Source organism: Balearica regulorum, chromosome 16 (genome assembly GCF_011004875.1).
Source record: "Balearica regulorum gibbericeps isolate bBalReg1 chromosome 16, bBalReg1.pri, whole genome shotgun sequence".
Lineage (NCBI taxonomy): Eukaryota > Metazoa > Chordata > Aves > Gruiformes > Gruidae > Balearica > Balearica regulorum.
This window is the reverse complement of record NC_046199.1, coordinates 12,136,496-12,155,767: the sequence shown is the minus strand read 5'-3', so window position 1 is coordinate 12,155,767 and position 19,272 is coordinate 12,136,496. Positions and strand designations below refer to the sequence as shown.

General features: G+C 41.5%; 1 protein-coding gene across 1 annotated transcript in view; it reads left to right on the top strand.

Moving 5' to 3' along the window:
- CDH4 (cadherin 4) overlaps positions 1–19,272 on the top strand; it is a 456,469-nt gene that overhangs the window by 277,732 nt on the left and 159,465 nt on the right. The window contains exons 3-4 of the mRNA XM_075768653.1: positions 557–780; positions 16,009–16,185. Coding sequence (XP_075624768.1) covers positions 557–780; positions 16,009–16,185 — 401 coding nt within the window. The remainder of the gene's footprint in view (positions 1–556; positions 781–16,008; positions 16,186–19,272) is intronic.

Here is a 19,272-nt window from a genome sequence, read left to right as displayed (position 1 = left end):
CAGGGTGGGATTGCAGCTCTGGTTGAGGAGGTCTGGTTCCAACAGCAGATGCAATCCACAAAATGGTTTAAAATTTTTTTTTCTTTAAGTTTTTTGGTTTTATATTTCTGATAACGGAATTGTTATGGGCTTTTGAATTTCAGTTAAGAATGTGAAAATAGGCTATCTGGTAAGTAGGTTATTGAAGGGTTAGGGAAACGGAGAACATTTTGTGCAAAAAAATATCCACAGTGTGGGTAATAGACTCCAGTCGAATTTAAAAGATAATGGCGACAAGGGAGAAATCCACTTGTAGAAATGGGGAACAGCTGTGTTTGAGATCTAATGAAACTGTATCAAATACTTTAAAAATGGCTTACAACTTCTTCCCTGGGGAGCAGAGATAAAGCACAAGAGCACTCCTGAAAGGTCGAAGAAACAGTTAAATCATTTCCTTGATGGTTATTAGAGATATAGAAGACATCAGTGAAAATTAAATGTCTGAAACTTGTATTTGATTGCTTTCCTTATCACGCCAGTCTCACACGTTTCTTCCATCTCTTGCTCTCTGTTCTAGTAAAATTTAATAACTGTGCTGGTAACAAGGGAGTTCGGTATGAAACCAACAGCCTGGACTTCAAGGTGAGAGCGGATGGGACCATGTATGCTGCCCACCAGGTGCAAATGTCCTCCAAGCAGCTGATCCTGATGGTGACCGCGTGGGATCCCCAGACCCTGGGCAGGTGGGAGGCGATTGTCAGGTTTCTGGTGGCAGAGAAGTCGCAACACAATGGGCACAAGGTAAGAAGTTTTCTGAGCTCTTCTTATTTCATCCTTCCTTTGCCTGTGTTCCCCAAAACTTTAAAAGTTACACACGATGGTGGATTGTTTGTGTTGCCTGGTCTGTGCTTCCTAAGGAAGTGTCCAGCTAGAAGATACCGGGAGCAGCATCACATTTCTTGCAAAAGATCCTTGAACCTCCCTGACAGAAATGATTTAAGGTCACCAGTGAGGGAAGTGGTTTTTAAGTTCATACTTCTGTATTTTTAAGTGACCTCCTGGCTGTTTTACGCTGCAGGTTCTATACCTTGTGCTTGCATCTCACTGCTAATACTCTCTCTTGACTTGAAATAAAACCTGCAAATGAAGGGTGCTGCCCTCTCTCCAGAGTCAAAGTCAACCATCTTCTTAAGAAATACGAGGTTAAGTGCAGATTTCTTTTGTGACAGTATAGACCTGGAGTCACGCACTGGTTGCTGCTGTCGTGCTGCTGAGACATCTCCCTGGTTTCCACAGTGATTTCTTTCTCCACGTGAGCCGTCTGCATGACCCTGCAGCTCCGCGGGGGCTTCCAGAGGGGAGATTTGGGCTTGTTCCCTTCTGATGCAGCAGGGACAGGGAGCATTGCTGCTGTCTGGTGAGGCACGTACGCTCACACACGGCTCAAGCCAGCGGGGCAGCGAAGCACAACGTGGCACCGCAGTGGCAAACGTCCCCTCCACTCCGTGCCAGTGTCTTCCCTTCCCCCCAGCTGAAGAATAAAAAGCCAGCACCATTCAGTATTTCAGACAGAAGGTTACAGATGCTTTCTTTCTCTTTTAGTTTCATACCCGTAGCACGAAGGATCTGTCCCTGCCTTGCTTCAGTTCAATGCAGCGGTGGGCTGCACGGTGCCATTGTCAGTGGGGACTGCTCCCTGGAAACACACTTCTTCTGGGCTGCTCCTTGAGTAGCTGTCTCTGTCCCCCCTCTTCCATATCATCTTTCGCAGCAGCAGTTCTCCACCTTTTCATCTCCTTGCTTTTCAGAGTTAGTCTGGGCTGATGATCCTGTCCTACACTGCGTAAGCGCAGTTATATTGTCTGGCATCTTCTCAAAAAACCCAATTCTGTGCTGGTTGGGAGGTTACATTTAAGCAGGATTTGGCAGGAAATTGGCTGAAGAGCCTGATTTATTGCTGGATCTTGAAGACCTGCAGAGCAAGGATGAAGGTGTGCGTCACCGGGGAACGGTCATGGCTAGGTCAGGGACAGGCAGGGTCACTTGGCCGTGACTGTAGTTTGGATTAATGCACCTCAATAATTGCCAAAATAGCAAGACTGGCCCCTCCTCTCCTCTTTTCTGCAGTGCTTGGGCAGAGAGGGCAGGGCAGGGAGGGAGGGGGGAAGAGGGGAGACTTTCTGTGCAAATGGTCCGAATGCCGCCGTGTGAGTCTGTGCCGTTTGGGAGAATTTTTGCCATGTGTGAGACAAGAAGGAAAAGACTTGGAGAGACTTAAATCTAGCAGTTGCCCAGTGGGCTGACCCCTGAGGTTTTGCATGGCTTAGAGTCGTATAAATACACTTCTGCTACTCTTCAGTGAGGCTCTGGCTTGTGCAAGATATAATTAAGCCCTCTATGTTATGTCAACAGTATTTGCTATTTTCTAACCAAAGAAATACTGCTTCCTTCTAAAAGTAATTAAATATTGAAGGAACAAAGTAAGGTGTCTTATATACTGCTTTAAATTTCTTCTCAGTGTAGCAGAAAGAAAACCAAATAAGCACGCATTTCAGTTTTAGTAAAATATTTGGTTGGAAATTCATCTAATGTTAATGTAAGCTGAACTCTGGTTCAAAACAGAGAGAGCTAAGCTTTTTAAAATTCATATCCCTCCTTTCTAAAAGCCTTATTAGTGTGTAGTTTGAGGCTGGAAAAATACGGGAAACAAGACTAATGACAAGGTCATAAGCAGTTTTATTGTGGGTCCCTATAGCAGGCATCCGACTTGTGTTTTATTTAAATGCTTATGCTTTTTGCAAGCAAAATAATCCTTTGTTTACTGAAGAAATAAATATGATTATAAGATTATTTTAAAAAATAATAGTGTTTATGCTGAAAAAACCCCCAAAACCTAACAATATCCAGTTCAATGTGTTTCAGGCCATGACCCTGATATACTACATTTCATGGCTTTTACTAGAAACAGATTTCACATTTGGTTTTGTATAGTATAATACAACTCAAGCAGAACTACATAATTTTTTTAGATGTTTCAGACTATTGTGTTCAGGATATGGAGATGGAAAATATGGGAGAGAAAGGAGGAGATGACTTGAGAGAGGGAGAGAGCCCAACTCTCTGTTCCAGCACGTACATCGCTTTCCATTTTACTTTGTAAATTTGTGACTGATTTTGTGAAAATGCCAAACAGTTCCCAGACATTAAAAATAATTGGCATGAAATTTGCCTTACCGCACCTACCGATCTCCGTTTGCTGGCACCTGCAACACAAACAAGTCCTTCAGCCTTGCTCGCCTATCCTCTGTGTTGCTGTTGGCTTCTCCATGACTGATGGCTCTCAGCTGGGGCAGCCCCTCTGAATCACCTCTGAAAGGATAAATCAGAATTCAGTTCACAATTATCCATGGATTAAAGCTTCATGGAAACATGATTAGCCCTCCTGGAATGGCTGTTATTAGACACGTGGCTTATTATGGAGGTTAATACAGAATAAATGTTATAGGAGAAGTCGACATTGTTGGGATACTGGCAGAGATCATGGGGGACCAGAAGTGAGGTCCCTGCTCTGCTGTAGTTGAGAGGTATCTGAGGATAAACCCCTCAATACATGGTCCTTTGGACTTGTGATCCTTTATTATCACAAAATATAAGACTGGAAATCTCCGTAATGGGCGGGGAGATCTTTGGTGGTGGCCAGCATGCTTTCAGGGTGGCAGGTTAGTTCAAGGTGGCTCTCCTTGCGTGCTTTCATTGCAAAACGAGAGGTTTTGGTGTTTATACGTGGACCTGAGATGCCACAGCTGTGCCGTTACTCGGTGCAAGCTGACATTTTAATGGTGGGTGACCCAATACAATGACAGTTTCCCCTCCTTCATAGCGGTGGCCTTATAAATGTGCTAATTGCTTTAGATGACTGATTAACCTGGGCAAATCTGCAAATTTTCACTGGGAACCACTGTAATGAAAGAATTCTAACTACTACATTAAAGTTTAATGCTACTAGGATGAAATGATAGCAAAGAAGGTAAATATTTTCAAAATGTATTTTATGATACATGAAGCATACATTTCCCCCTCCTCCCCAGCAAACACTTGAACATAAACTTTTTTTCTGGTTAATACAAGTGATGTTAGCAACTCTAGAAACTTTTTTTGTTCAGTCTTGCAGGAAACCTGATAGCAATTCAATTAGAAAATGCAAATGAGGTCACATATTTCCCACAGGAGTGCCGAATTACCCCAGAGGAAACCGAGTGATATTCTAGCATAACAATAAATACTTAAGATAAAGTTTCTTGTACTGTTCTTGTCTGGCTGATGGTTGTTGCAATTGAAAGTATCAATCGGACCTGTGGGTATAATTTGGACAGAAGAAGAGAAAGAAAGAAAATAAAAGAAAAAGGTTTTTTATGAAAAAGTCCTTGTAGCTTGTGTCAGCATTTAGGAAAGATAAAGTTGAGTGGGATGATGCTCCAGACGAAAACAAAGTAAAGCTAGGCTTTACTTATCTGGAATTAGCAGTGCAATGTCTTCTTTTCGAAGAGTGCGTGCTATTATTTCTAACAATTGGATATTGATTCAACCAAAAGTCTAAGAATGAAGATTATGTTTGTGCACAGTGACATTGCTGAAGACTTTAGCCTTCAGTGTCCTGTGTTTCTTAGTTGCAGAAATTCAAGTCTTCCTAAGTACATGGACAGGTATATAGCCATTTGTGCTTCACTTCCCACACCACCCTCTGTCTCCATACAGTCCAAGCTGCTCCTCATCACTCCTCACTAATCAATGTCCTCCACTCCCTGTGTTGGCTTGTCCCATCTGAAGTTCTGGCCCACTCTTTGATATTGATCTTTTCTTTATTTTTCAGTGTTTGTATGTGTCTAAGCATGTTAAGGCACATCTGGCAAATTTTCTTCTTTATTAGTTTATGTATTTTTATGTAGTTCTCACCTCATGAGTTAAAATATGGATCATAGAAAGGAATTCACAGCAAAAGACCTTGGAGATACAGGATATATTCAGTACATGTAGGATGCCAGTCATCTGCTGCCAGTGACTTATTTTAGGGAAAAAGTATTATTTTCTTTGAATCATGTTTATGCCAACCTAAGTTTCTCATTGTCTTCGCTACTCCAATTCTGAGCATGGAAGTATGTAAATTTTTACAATGTTAAATCACTGGGAATTGTACAGTTAAAATCCTACAAATATATGGGTATGCGGCTAGTGTTTAAAACATTGAGAACTGTCAGAAATCAATCCTCGCTTAAGCCCGGCTTGTGTTTTATTATGTCTCGTCTTATTTTGGGTTTCTTTCATAACCCAGGTATGAGTCCACAGCCATTCAATATGAATGTGAAAAGCTGATTCTTAGAGGCAGAGGGTTTTTTTATTTCAAGCCTTTAAATAATCATCTCTGGCATTTTACCTGGCTGAGATTTTAAATTCCAGTACAGCGTTTTATTGCTGATCACAAATACAAAGGTCTCTGGGCAAGGAAAGGCTTATTCAGCACCGATCTTGTTTATGACCTCAGTTACTGCGCTAGCCAGGATGCTCTGCACGAGGCCTGGGAGCGATGAAGATGTAGCCTTCCCTTGATGGAAGAAAATGGCAGCGTAAGTGGGAGTTGTGCTTCCAGTGCTCCCGGTCTTCCTGATGCTCTGAAATGGGTGCACCTGGAAGAAACAGGAGAGCGAGCCACTGCGTTTATTGCCTTTCCTTCCTTCCTCCGCATTGGGATGAGATGTTACACATGGCATCAGGGTGATGGAGTTTGCCCCATCAAACTGTGTTATCTCTAGAGAGGGGCTGCAGAAATGAGACTGTGTTTGTCATCCTGCCTTTTTCTGGCCATATTTATGCACATTTTAAGTACTGGGTCGTTAGGCTGGGGCTGTCCTGTTTGACTACCTCTGGGGGGGATCCCAGGCGGTAACTACGTCCAGTAAAACGGCAGCCGGCATCATTTTTATTTCCATAAAAAAATCAGTGAAACAAGGCCTTGGCTGATCACAGATCACAGGGTACATACAGAGATTTCTGTTTTCTTTAGGTAACTTGTGAGACATTGTTTGGGGTTTTAACAAGTCAGATCAGTGGAAAAGATCAGAAAGTGGATGACTAATAAATTAATATCATACAATTGTAACCAGTGAAATTGCTCATGTTAATTCTGGAAGTCTAATGAAGATGCGTCAGGTGATCTTGTCTGACCTCATGCTTAAGTGAATTTAGCGATTAATCATCGCATGAGATGAACGTGCTGTTTGTGAAAACATATGAACTTACTTGGCCTGATTTTCAGGTATGTTGAATCACATTGCCTTGCACTGAAACCAAGATAAGATATGACATGCAGGTGCTCATTGCCTTGGAAAATCAGCCCACTATGGGAAGTTTCCAAGTGCTGCACTTGCTGCATTTAGTTCTTAAATAGTCAGCATCTTACCAAGGGTCAGGCTCAAAGCCCTGCTAGAAAGATCAGCTGTGAGTGAAATTCACTGCAGATCTGTCTTCCTTCAAACAAAAAGAAGTCCTAAGGATTGAACTGCCTAGGCGGAAATAATTTTTTTCTGATAAAACAAAACCCTTGGACTGCTGCGTACTGCCTGCCTGTGATGTGCGCCTTGCCCTTGCGAGATCAAAGCCTTTGACCTCCGGTTTCACATTCTTTGTTGTTAACTGCTGAAGTCTGACTACCACTTTCAAAAAAATATTTTGGACTGAGTCTCCTAAAAAAACCCCTTCATTGCTGTGGTAATCCATTGATGGTTGTGAATAAACATGAGTTTGAGTAAAGACAAAAATTGCTTGATGCAGGCACATCTATTAAAATAAACGGGTTTTTAGGAGCTGTGAGCATCCACCTATCTTTTCTTCAGTCCAGCAAGCTGAAACAGGTTGGTAGTTAGAAGCTCGGGGTGGAGAAGGGCTTTGGTTCCTCCTGACCTCTGGAGGCCAGGTCCTTGCTCACTGGACGTGGTCTATGGTGGTGGAGACGCAGCACGTTCTTCCCCATGGCACTGCTGGCCGGGGAGCGAGGACAGCCAGCCAGGCGCGGGTGGCCAGCGTGGCCAAGTGGGCTGAGCGGCTGTCGCTACCACCAGCGAGGAGCGGGATTTCAAAACTGGCTCCATCCAGCAAAGCGTTTAAACACGTGCTTAAATTTCATCATGCAAATGGAGATAAAGCGAATGTGGTGGCGCGTTCAAATTTAAGCATTTGCTTAGGTGCACTCCAGAATTGGGAAATGAAAGAAGAGCAGCCTTTTCTCAAGAGCCTCTTGAAATAACCAAAGAGTAACTTGAAAGGGCAAACTCGCACGCTAGCACTGGGGAGAAGTACCAGAATGAATTACTTCGCTTTGTGCTAAAGTAGCCATGGTGCTTGTGATCTCTTAAATCTCCTGTGATCTTTTTACTTGCAAACGTTATGGAGAGAAGGAGTATTGTTACATTTAATTCATTATGATTATTTTAATTCATGTATCTTCTGAACCTCATGGCTTTAGAAAAATAAAATGAGATTAAAATTTTTCACAGGCTTGTTAAGGGGTAGATTTGCTCCTGCTTCTTTCTGTAATGAAGAACAATTGTAGTAGGCTGAGTTCTAGAAGCAAAAGAAATGTATATTGGAACATTTTTTCAAATTATTTGTTAGAAGTTTTATCTGGGTAGAAGAACTCAGCTTGCTATATACTTTCATACATTTTTCTCGACAAGATATGTGCAGAATGAGAGAACTAATAGTTACTGAGAGCTGCAATAGTGGTTTTTATAGTATATGACGAGATCTACCACCTTTATTCCTGTCCTATAGGTGTCTGAACAGGTAACAAGTCTGTAGTATTCTGTAATTTAATAGCCATGCTCTTGAGAAGTACTTGTAGTTCTGAAGCCATTGTGTATGGCTTCTTCCAATTATGAGAATGGCATTAACTTGAAGGTAGAAGTGTCTTTTTGTAAACACTAGAAGGTGGAGTACAACAGTAATTTAGATGTTTCTTAAACAATCCTACCTAAGAAGCAGTGTGAGATTAGATCTTACAAAGGGAATGTGAAAAGGTCAAGTTGATGTGTGGAGCTTTACAAGGAAACAGCCTCATCAGAACTTTTCATGTTGGGATAAGATGTTCAGGCCTTAAAATGAGTGAGAAAAGTACATCAAGAGCTGGGCTTTGTGGGTGATGTCATCTTCTGCTGTTCACTGAAGGCTCTTGTAATATTCAGAGCCTGACAATGACAAGAAGAGTATCACAGGTGCTTGAAACCTGTGGGAACCATAAAAGATTCCACCAAAGGCAGATGGATTTCTTGTGTACCTGCTTTGGTATGTGATTCTTCCAGAGAATGGAAGAGGAAGAGCATCGTTTGAAATCTTGAAAGCAGCGTGCAGTCCAGAAGACACCTCTAATCATCAGTGTGGTGTGGTACCGCAGAAGAAGTTTCAACACAGCTCTTCTTCTCCACCCCAGCCGAAACTTCCCTCACCTTACAGACACCTTTCGCATTTCATGTCTGCTCAGTAACGAACATGAGCGTGCCTTGCCTGCAGGTGTCCTTATTCTGCTGGCACAAAAGCGAAACATATTGAAGAGCTCTCGCGACTTACAGATTTCAACTTAAAACGGTGATAATTTACCAGACAGCATTTACACTGAAGGTGTGGGTGAGTTCAGGTGATGTCTGAATTTCAATTAAATTGTACTGGGAAATCAAAATCTTCTATCCCAGCGGGGGTCACCTGGTCAGCAGCCACCTTACAAGCCATGTCCTGCTTCAAGGCACAAGCTCACACGTTAGCTGAAGTCCATGTCTGCAAGGTCCTTATCTGGGCCCCTAACATTGATAGGTTTTCTGATCAACGAGAATAACCTGGTTTTGTTGTTTTAAATAAGAGTCTTCTGCGGCAACCGTGTGGGTTTTGCCAAGAGCTAGTAGGTGTCTCTTTTCTCTGGAGTCCAGACTTAGCATTTAACTACTGTTGCGCTAAGGGCCCTGCTGCATCTTTTGTAAAGAAAGGATCTTCTCCTGCCTGACTTACAAACCGGAGTGTTGTGTTCTCCCTATTAAAGATTTCCTGCTTTTACCTGTTATTCTTCTTCAGCCTTTTTCTTGCTTTGCAGCTACAACACTAAGGAACATCTTGATTCCTCGGTCAACACCGATTGCATTTTATTCGTTATATCGGATAAAATTTTCCAAAGTCTGGAGCGCCAGCCAGATACCTAACAAACTCAGGTTTGCATGTATGCCTCATTTGTCAGCTCTCAAGCAGCAGAGCGCATACGGGCGGTTGCTCAGCTTTGACACGGACTCCCTGGGAGAGAGGGGCATTTGGCATGGCCAGGGCATGCGTGTGCATTTGATATGGTTCATTCTCCTCCTCTGGGGCCACTAACTCTGTTAGAGTTTAGTCAAACTTTTTCTTCCCTGTCAGCTGATGTGTTCTAGAAGCTCATGCACTTGCCAAATCTGACAATTTTTCTTACTAATTGACTCTAATGTGAACTGCTCTATGCAGCCCCACTGCTAGCTGATAAAAAAAAAAAGTAATGAATTTTTGCCTAACTAGCTGATTTAATTAAAATGTTTTATACTGTAATTGTATGGTTTCTATAAATGGAGAGGTAATTTTGTTTAATGAGTTCCTAACCAAACATAACATTCCTGACTGTATGTAGCCAGATTTCATAAAGGTCACAAACGCTGAGATTCCAGTGTTTGCTTTTGTAAGTCGTGATGATCAAACAGCTTGATTTGGCACTTGAAATATTCTGCCAGGATTGGTTCCCTCTATTCCTGTTTATACCAGAAATTATTAGTATAGTTTTAGGAACAGAGGGGGTTCTTCTCTGTATCTGAACACTGTTCATTATCTTTAAAGTAGAAGTCTACTGCCAAAATCACGTCTCATTGTCAATTACTGGCTTCTCTGCAAACACATTAATTTAATGCCCCTGCTGAAGAGCTGTGCACATTGGAACATCTTGCTGCTAAAACACTAGTTTTCAGAGCACTTTGACACAAATCATTCATGAATAGCAATTTATGCCATGATGGTAATGGGATGTGACATGAAGCTATCTTTGATTAAATTTACCACAGCTTACAACTATTAGTAAATAGAGCTAATATAGGTAGTCATAACAGATTTGTGGAAGGTGGATAAGGAGAAAAACAGACTAGGGATTCCTAAAGAATACCTTCACATAGATTGACTGTAATAAAAAAAAGTCTAAAATAAAAAAGTCTGATTTTCCTAAAACTATTTTTTTCCTGTCTCCAACTTTGGCAAATTCAGCAATGACCTAAATAGAAAAGAATCAATTACCCTAAAATAAATAAATTTTCCTTTTGTTCTGCAACCCTTTCATTATACTGTATGAGAACACAAAATGAAATATCTCTCTCTGCTAAAAGATCAAAAACTGGGGAAATGGTGCATTTTGGGAAAAAAGGGCTCATTCGTCCTCCACTGCCGTCCCTGATATCAGCAAAATGTTGTCTCCTTAGAACAGAATTCATGCAAATGTTTATTTTGCAGCGCTCTCATGTTCTCTTTGTTAAAGAACTAAGCTATATTTTCATTGTCTTATTTTCTGTTTGGTAAATATCATTTTCTCCTGTCCTTTCTGCAGCTACCATGGAAACAAGCAAAAATGCTTCAGATTAAATATTTTGAAATAGATTTTTTTCCTTGGTAGAAAATGGTACCAGTTTTCAAAATACGTACTGTTATAGGAGATGAAGGGAAATATGTTTGAGCAGTGGACTAAAGGTGGCTTTGTATCACCTTGTATTGATAAAAATATATTAAAAACACGTTGCCTCAGTTAAACCCTAGGAGTGACACTAGAAACAAAGCAAGCCAAGTATTATTTCTCTTCTGAAAAATGTCTACTGCGAAGCATTAAAGATCCTGTAAAAATAATAAGACTGGCATATAAATAAAGCACAGGTTAAATCGTAAATAATTTTGATACTTGGGAAATAAAAGCCTTATTACCTCTCCTCCAATCGCAAGTACTTTTTATTCCAAGTGCAAGGATAATATATTTTAGTGGTGAATCTAGAGCATTTTGTTTTGCGGGTCGAGCCCTATAAAATTAATAATCTCCAACAAACGTACCCTAAGACGCACTGTTATTTATATGCAGGGAATGGTGGCTTATTTACCCAAACATTAGAGTGATCCAAAATGTTCAGCTAAGCAGGAACACAAAATATGATATTATATTATGTAAATGGGTTTGTGATACGCTCTGCTGGATAATAACTTCCAGATGTCTCTGTAGCCAGAGGCTGACGGATATCAAAGGCAGGTTGGCCGGGAGGGGAGACGTGCCAGCTGGCGAGACTGGCTACTGCTAAGTGTAGCGGAAGGTGAAAGCTGGTATTTCTTCACACTTGCTGGTTTTATTGGTGGACTAGTGAAAAGTCGGTGGCTCGCAGCCTTCTCTTGACGAGCAGAGATGGAGCTTGGAGGGCTGTAGGGATCCCACGTGACCTGTTCTTTCAGTGAATTAGTTTTTGACTCCTTTTGTGAGTAGGGGTTGAGTGTAGCCCGAGTCTCCCAACCAATTAAAGGCTGACAAGGCATGGACCTACAGTGGCAGGAGCCCGTAGACAGCCGCTACCTAGATGGCTATTCTGCCTTGTCTTTAATTAGCAGCACTAAACGCAGACAAGGAGTCTCCCTGAGCTCTCAACGCTGTGGTGTAAATGGCTTGCCAGTTCAGAGTAAGGTTTCCTAAATCCGTTTGATTTTAAAGTATGACAGTCGCTAGGGGTTTAGCTACATGTCGTCTTCCGAATGCAGCAGGTTGTATTCACCATCATTAAATGTGATGCTAGACTGAAAAGGGACTGGAAATTACTCCTGTAAGATGCCATTGAAGTTACTGACATGGACTTCAGGAAAGCCCAACACCTTCTATGGAGCAACCTTTGAGAAGAAAGATCTTTGCACAGTCCTTAAAGATGAAACTATGCCTCCTTCAACCTTGCATTGTTTTCTGAGAGCTTGACCTGTGCTCCCAGTGAAAGGTTTCCAGTTGACTTCAGTATGTTTTTAATTTACTTGAACTGATAGCCCAGAAAACCCCAAAGGAGTGGCAAGTGGAATTGTAGAGTAGATTCTGCCACATTGTACTGCAGTTAATCCTCAACTCATCAACATGACTTCCTGATCGAACTCAGAGAGGATGGTCTCTGAGAGACTCTTTCCCTGTCTTACAGCTGCTCACAGCCAACGTTGTAGTTGCACTTTGCAGAGAAAGAAGCGTTTTATTAGCAGAAGACGCAGCAGCTGCAGTATGATTTGCCCATGCTGGTGTTGTGCGTACATATGTTGCAGTTATGGGCCACAAGCCCGTTGGAAGAGACACTGGACAGCTCAGAGCAAGTGTTGATCCCAGGTTTGCGGAATGTAGGCTTTAAATAATAGAGCTTGCACGGCATGCTTTACATCACTTCATTAGCAAGTTCTAAAAAATTCTGCCCTAATATGAATACTAAGGCATTAGATCATGCTAAATCCAAATTCATAACAAATTTACATCCCAGCCTGGTCTTTTCTCTTGTCTTTTTTTCTTCATCCCATACTTTGTAATCACTTTTTCTCCTTGAACTTCAAGGTTTTCGTCTGGTTTGGTTCAGGTGTATTTCTCTAGCTTATCAATGTCCTGAAGTAATAGGCATAATTACTAAATTATCTGACTATTTTATATCCTTGTTTAATTGTCTATCTGTTGCCAAAGACCATGCTCACATGTTCCATGCTTGGTGTTTGATCCTGATGTAACAAATTATAGATGTCACCATGTAATTTTCAGAATGGAGAGTGGATTCAGTTTTCCACTGGGCATGTGTTGCGTGGACTGGCTTCTCTGTTTTGCTGCAAATGCCCATCATCCTTCTGCCATATGTGAGAGGGTGATGGCACCTCACAAGAGCAACAGGAACAAAACCCCACCCTAAAGCAGTAGCGCTAGAGGTACTCGGCTTGATTGTGAGAAGGGCTATGGACAGATTGTGTTCTGATGACACTACAAAAGGTAGAGGAATATTTTATCTTCTGAAAATCTCTGCCTGAGATTCTGGAAAGCATATGGCCAGTAAGGCCATGAGAGAAGGAGCAGTTGTTATCTCAATGAAAACTGTTACTCAGCAAAAACAGAACTGGAAGCTGTGTTTTAGAATGAATTTAATTTGGTGTCACATTCTGCATTTGAGTTGAACTTTAGATCCTTGCAAACTCGAAAGTACAGGAGAGTTTTCTGGGGCTCACAGTTAGTCGTTGCTGTTATTCCAGAGATGTTCTTGGATGTTCCAGTCAGAGATCTGAATAGTTCTGGCATTTGTACTCACCAGACTTTGTTACTGCATTTGTCTCACAGCTTTTAAACAGCAGAAAACATGTACAACGTATTTAAACAACACCAGAGAAATTAAGGTCATGAGAATGCATCATCAACAAATGAAGATAAAAAAGAGCTGTTGTTTAAAAAAAAAAAAATGTTGTTGCAAGACGCTTTTGAAATTCTACATACCAAATTCAGAGTCATGTTGATGATTTATTCTAATGTAGGAAAACATCATCAAGAGTGACAAGCAAGCTAGTCACTGTCTAGTCACCTGCCAGCAAATATTTCATAAAGACTAAAAAGGCTGGTACTGCCTTGCTGAGCTGACACTAATTATTTCAGTATACATGGAGCTTTGGGATTCATGTTAATTCTCAAGTCTGTCTTTAGTTCAGACTCATTCCACTGTGTAAACTCAGCAGAGCACAAATTATTTGACCATCCTTTCATAATCTGTCCCCACGCTCACTTGCCAATTATATAAACTGATCCAAATACCTGCTCTCAAAGGATCCCCATTTGGGAATCACAAGCCAATTAAAAAAAAAAGAGGGATATCCACTTTTCTGTAGCTCATGTCTGGTAGTCCTATTTCATGTTGACATTCATTTCTGGGTGTCTTCTTTAGATAACTTTGTTTTCATCAGTGTTCAGAAAAGATACCTTTCTGGTGATAAAACCCTTTTTTAGATGAAAACTCTATCCGATATAGCATATTGCATCCCATAGGAAGGGTGAGCTCAACAGTACCTACCAATATCCTGAATATCCCAAGAAACTCTCCCACTGCCGCATCGTGATGCTGTTTCTTTGTTCATTACACACTTAAGTGAGTATTTTTAGAACAACATCTAAATATTGAACAGTGGCATAGTGATCTTGCAGCAGCTTAGTGACGATGCTTGTTGAGGGTGTATAAAACAGCATTCAGGCAAATGCAAAACAGCAGTCACCTTGGTGGCATGAGGTGGCGTGAGAGAGGATTTGAGAAACGTGGCGCTGTGTGTGACTGAAAAAGACCACATTTGTGTATTCTGAGAAAATTCAGCTCTTGAGCTGGCTCATTTTTAAGGTTTGCAGTAAAAATAGCTGCAATTTTTGCACAAATGCTTCCAACCGTTGCAGCCAGTGGATGTCTGCCCTCCGCCGGTAACAGATCAGAGCCATGTACAAGTGGTCTCCTTGCTGCGATGTCCAACTTTTAGCATCCAGAAGGTCCACACAGCTTTGGAGCCACCACTCAGTTCCATATGCTCTTTAAATGTCATATACGGTATCATTTTTTGGTGACTGCCTGCTTCATTGCACTTCCAGATGAAGAACTGAAACGTACTAATAGATGGATTTACATCAAACTATAAACCCTGAAGCAACGATTCCCACTGAAATCAGTGCCTGCAGATAACTGCTTGCAAATGTTTGTAGAATGTTTGAGTTTGTAAGTTGCGAGTAAGACTAAAAGCGAGTGTGGCTTAAAATTGCGGGAGCCTCAAAAAACACTTTGCTAGATTTTTCCTGTGGTGTTCTTGGGTTTTGGGGTGTTGTTTTTTGGATTGGTTTTTTTTGCAAAAAATAGCTGAAAATTGTAAAATGCAGAGAATTACGTTCCCACTGGCTCTTACCTCAAACAAAGAAAATGTGGCTCACAATCTTTCTGATTTATGAAAGTTTATTTTCTGGTGGGAGTGGAGGCTACCATATGGTAAAATAAGCTTGTCTTTTTTAGTTATCTTTTCTGCGGACTTTCCAGAAGTAATGCCTTGAATCCTACAAGGCCTCAAAGTATTTAAGTGTTGGGACTGGATAACCTCTGAAGAGCTTCTCCAAATCTACTTTTCAATGATTCATCATTCTGTAAGGCAGAAATTTTCTAATAAAGAACCAGACTCTTTAAGTCAGAACCATGGGCTCACCATTTCCATTTTTATGCCACAGCATTTTAATGTGTCCAACACCAAAGTATGCCATGGGCAGAATCTGTAGTTAAAAAAAAAGTTCAAAAAGGACTCAAAAGTGCCCCTAGTAATGAAAATTGTTTTCTAACTGAGGTGTGGTACACTTCTCAGGCTGCGCGGGGAGATGGATGGTTGGGATTTGTGTTCAAAATCCATCTCTTATAAAAAGGTCGTTCCTCAGGAAGCGGTAAGAAGTTGAACCAATTCACCTTGGCAGCCGTGGAGCTGACTCTGCCCCTGGTTGTGGTTTGTTTGGCTTGGTGGGATAGGTCTGCAGAGCCACAGATACTGTAACCCTGTTAATGCCAAGGAGCATTACTGTAAAACTGGGCCCATGACATAGGCTGTAAAGGAATTCTCTCCCTTTTTTTTTTTTGCATTCTGGTAGGTTGCATTTGTTAGAAATTTGCAGGAGCTTCTTTACCCCAATGTGCCGCTAAAGCTCCCTGCAGCTGGTGTAATGAAGACGATATATCCTGGGAGGCATCTTGATTGGAGAGTGACAGCTCCATATATTTGTGAAAATGAAGTGGCAGCAGAGTTGCCAGTAAAGCATATTGTGTCTTTGTGACGCAGAAATATATCAAGTTAATAACAATAATTTTCACAGTTACACGTGACCATTTGCACGCAGAAAGTGCTGTTATTGGGAGATGTCCTAAGAAGCAAGGAAGAAACTAAATGTTTTTGTTTCCAAAACAGCCAAAAGGGAGGAAGACCGTGCCCGGAGAACTGGCGCAGCAGCAAAGCGACACCCTGCTCCCGTGGCGCCAGCATCAGAACGCCAATGGCCTGCGGCGACAAAAGCGAGACTGGGTCATCCCACCGATCAACGTGCCGGAAAACTCCAGAGGACCCTTTCCGCAGCAGCTGGTTCGGGTAAGTTAAAAAAAGAAACAGAAATAATAGTAGTAATAGTAATAATGGTAATCTTGCGGCAGGTCTAGTGAAGAGCTAGGTGTGGTCCGAGCTCACGGTATGGAAGTCTGGCTCAGAGAACAGGCTCGCTGCTCATCTTCCCCCACGCAAGAGAAGTTGCCTTTTCCATGCTGCTGAAGCGCTACTTTTCCAAAGACACTTTCCCCAGTTTTCCCTCCCCCAGCTGAACAGCAGCCTAATCGCCTCCTTCCAGCCAGTCCCTCAAGAGATGCTGGCGTTGCTGCCAAGATGGCACTTTGCCCGCGCTGTCATCCAGAAAACGGCTGCAGGTGTAAAGCTGGGCTTGGTGACACCCAGCGACGAGAGGGTGCTGCATCCTTCCCTTCCTTCGTGGAGCTGGAGTGCAGATGCGTGGCGGGGCTCGAGGAGGTTGGCTGCCTGCCGCCGCTGCAGATGGATCCCTCGTCCTCTGCATGTTGCTAGTTTCTTTCTTTGCAAAGATGATCTCTGAGATCAAGTTTACCCATGTGGTTTTCTGTGATGATTATTGGATGACAGGAAAAGAAAAAGAAGGGAAAGGGGGCCTTTGACAGACACATTTGGTTAATACATTATTGCTGTTGATAAGTGTTAGCAAAACACAAATATGTGCTGTTATTCCTCTTGCGGGTGCTAGTTTCAGTTTTTTGGAGCAGTAGAAAGATTAGCTGTAAAAAAAAAGAATTTCCTGGTAGTCTTTTTCAACTATTCCCTTGGAAGAAAATGGTGACAATTATAAAATTTCAGAACTTATTTTGAGCAACAGTGGTGTGTCACTGGCATCCCCTCTCAGGAAGCTCACCTAGTCATCTTGAAACAGCGCCTGGATTCAAGCGAAGCATCATTACCTGTTTCACATTGATTAGCTGATACTCTTCTGCACAACCCATGTCTGGGAGGAAGAAAGGAGCTTGCTGAGTCTTTTAGAAGTTCAGGTGAACTTTGCAATGACTCATGCAATGACTGAAGGTGCATGTTGCCAAGTATGGGGTAAACTTGAATTGTTGGTGTCATTTCTTTGTGCAATTAGGGAAGTACAACAAGGAACAAAAAAGTAGCAGGTGGCAAATGTTTTTATGTCTGTCCTGGAGAAACAGGGAGGGAAGCCAAGGAATCGTTGTGTGGTCAACAGTACTGGGTAAGGAGTGTTGACCCATTAATGTGTTGTCCTACTGAGCTGAAGAAACGTCTGAAGAGGAGAATAACCTGATGTGTCAAAAATATCTTCCTAAATCAGATTAATAATTTAGATTAATTCCTGAATTCCTGTGAAAATTAAGTGGAGTACTTGCAAAATGAACTAATGCCCTGTTCCACTCCCTGCTGATTTCTTTTGAGCTTTGACTAGACAGCGAGAGGACAACTTGGCACCAGCTTACCATGGCAAATTTGTTGATTTATAAGGACTGAAATCTCTGTGGCACTTTTTCCCCCTACAGTGTGGAGATGAAACAAAAGGACTCAAGAATGCAAAACTCCATATTAATGACAGTGACAAATAATAAATTTTATATAGGTACAGAAGAATTTATATTCATCACTTAAACTACCAGTAACCTTGGAAAAATAACCTAGCTGATGGAAACACAAGAACTCCCAGATTTTCAGCAATATATTCCATTGCAGTTTTTAAATACAGATGCTAGAGAAAACACTGAAAATGAAGTAAAAAATGGGGTGGGAAAGAAAGAAATGGCTTACAAAGGGCTGCTTTCCTTTTCACCTGACGTGCAGAAAGTATTGTATGACAGGGAAGCTCATACAAAGAGCGCAACTTGATTAAGTGTGAGACCCCTGATGTTTCAGGCTTGGGTTGAGCTTCTGCTGCTTTGCAGCGTCTGGCCCGTTTGCTGGCCCCCGAACGTGAAGCTTGGGTGATTCCTAGCAGGAGTTACAGCTTCCCCTGTTACATTTTGCTCTTTAATTATCCAGAATAGGACAAATCAATGTCTTCAAAGACCAGCACTATCTGATTATTTCCATCCACATAATCTTCAGATTGCCCTGGAGCATTCTGCTGTCTCCTAGATCTAGGTAGCAGTTTTGATCTGATTTCCCATGCTTTTGCTCACTGAGCGCTGAATATTTTTGTGTCCATCTGCTCACAAACTGGAGCTAGAAGTGCACATGTGAAGTTACAGCTCAGATCCCATTTGTACGGAAGGAAGTCTGTCACAGTTTTCTCTGCTACTTCATATAAAGCATTCAAACCTAACGGTAGTTCCTGGACACTGAACTTTTTTTGGTCCAGACAGCCCTGCTTGAGCCTACATTTTATAGGTATAACCAATGGAAACCAGTCCCTCCTTTATGATATCGTTGGTTCTGGTTACCTCCAAAGAGAGGAAGGGATAGCATGAAAAATCTGGATATTAGAAAACCGAAAAGCCCTACCAGAAGTACATTTTCATAGTACCACTTGGTGTTTGCGTTTTTATAGGTCAGACTAATTTGAAATGCATAGGCAAATCTTCTGGGTTCCCTCCTACTCCTGCTTCCTATTGTGAAGGTAAAAATTCCATTTTATGGAAGTTGATTAGTTACTTGTCAGTATTTTTAGTAAGGCTGTGCCTGAATGAAGTTTAAATCATAGGAAAGGTGAATGCAGCTTGATGGCAGCCACATACCTCAAAATGCAGCCCTATCTGGTTCAGCTGGGATCAACTACAATTCTCTGCTCATTAAACCATTTCATTCTGATAAAATACATTAAATGAAAAAGTTTTTAGAAAAAAAAGAAAAAAGGAAGACGTCACAACATTATCCCTGCCAAAAAACCTCTGTTAATTACGGGTTTTTTTCTTTCAAAGGAACATCCGTGTCTGTTCGTATGCATCAACCACACTAACTAGGAAATGTATTTCAGAAAAATAATATGTAAAAAATAATAATAGGAATTTCTGATTGGTTTTGGCTGCTGAAAAGATTTACTTGTTCTTCAAAGAATTTAAATAAACTTCTGACCTGTATAAGCTAAAAATATTTCTTATTGGTATAAACAATGTTCTGCAAATTCTGGTTTTGTCTGTGAGCTGAGAAAACAGTTAT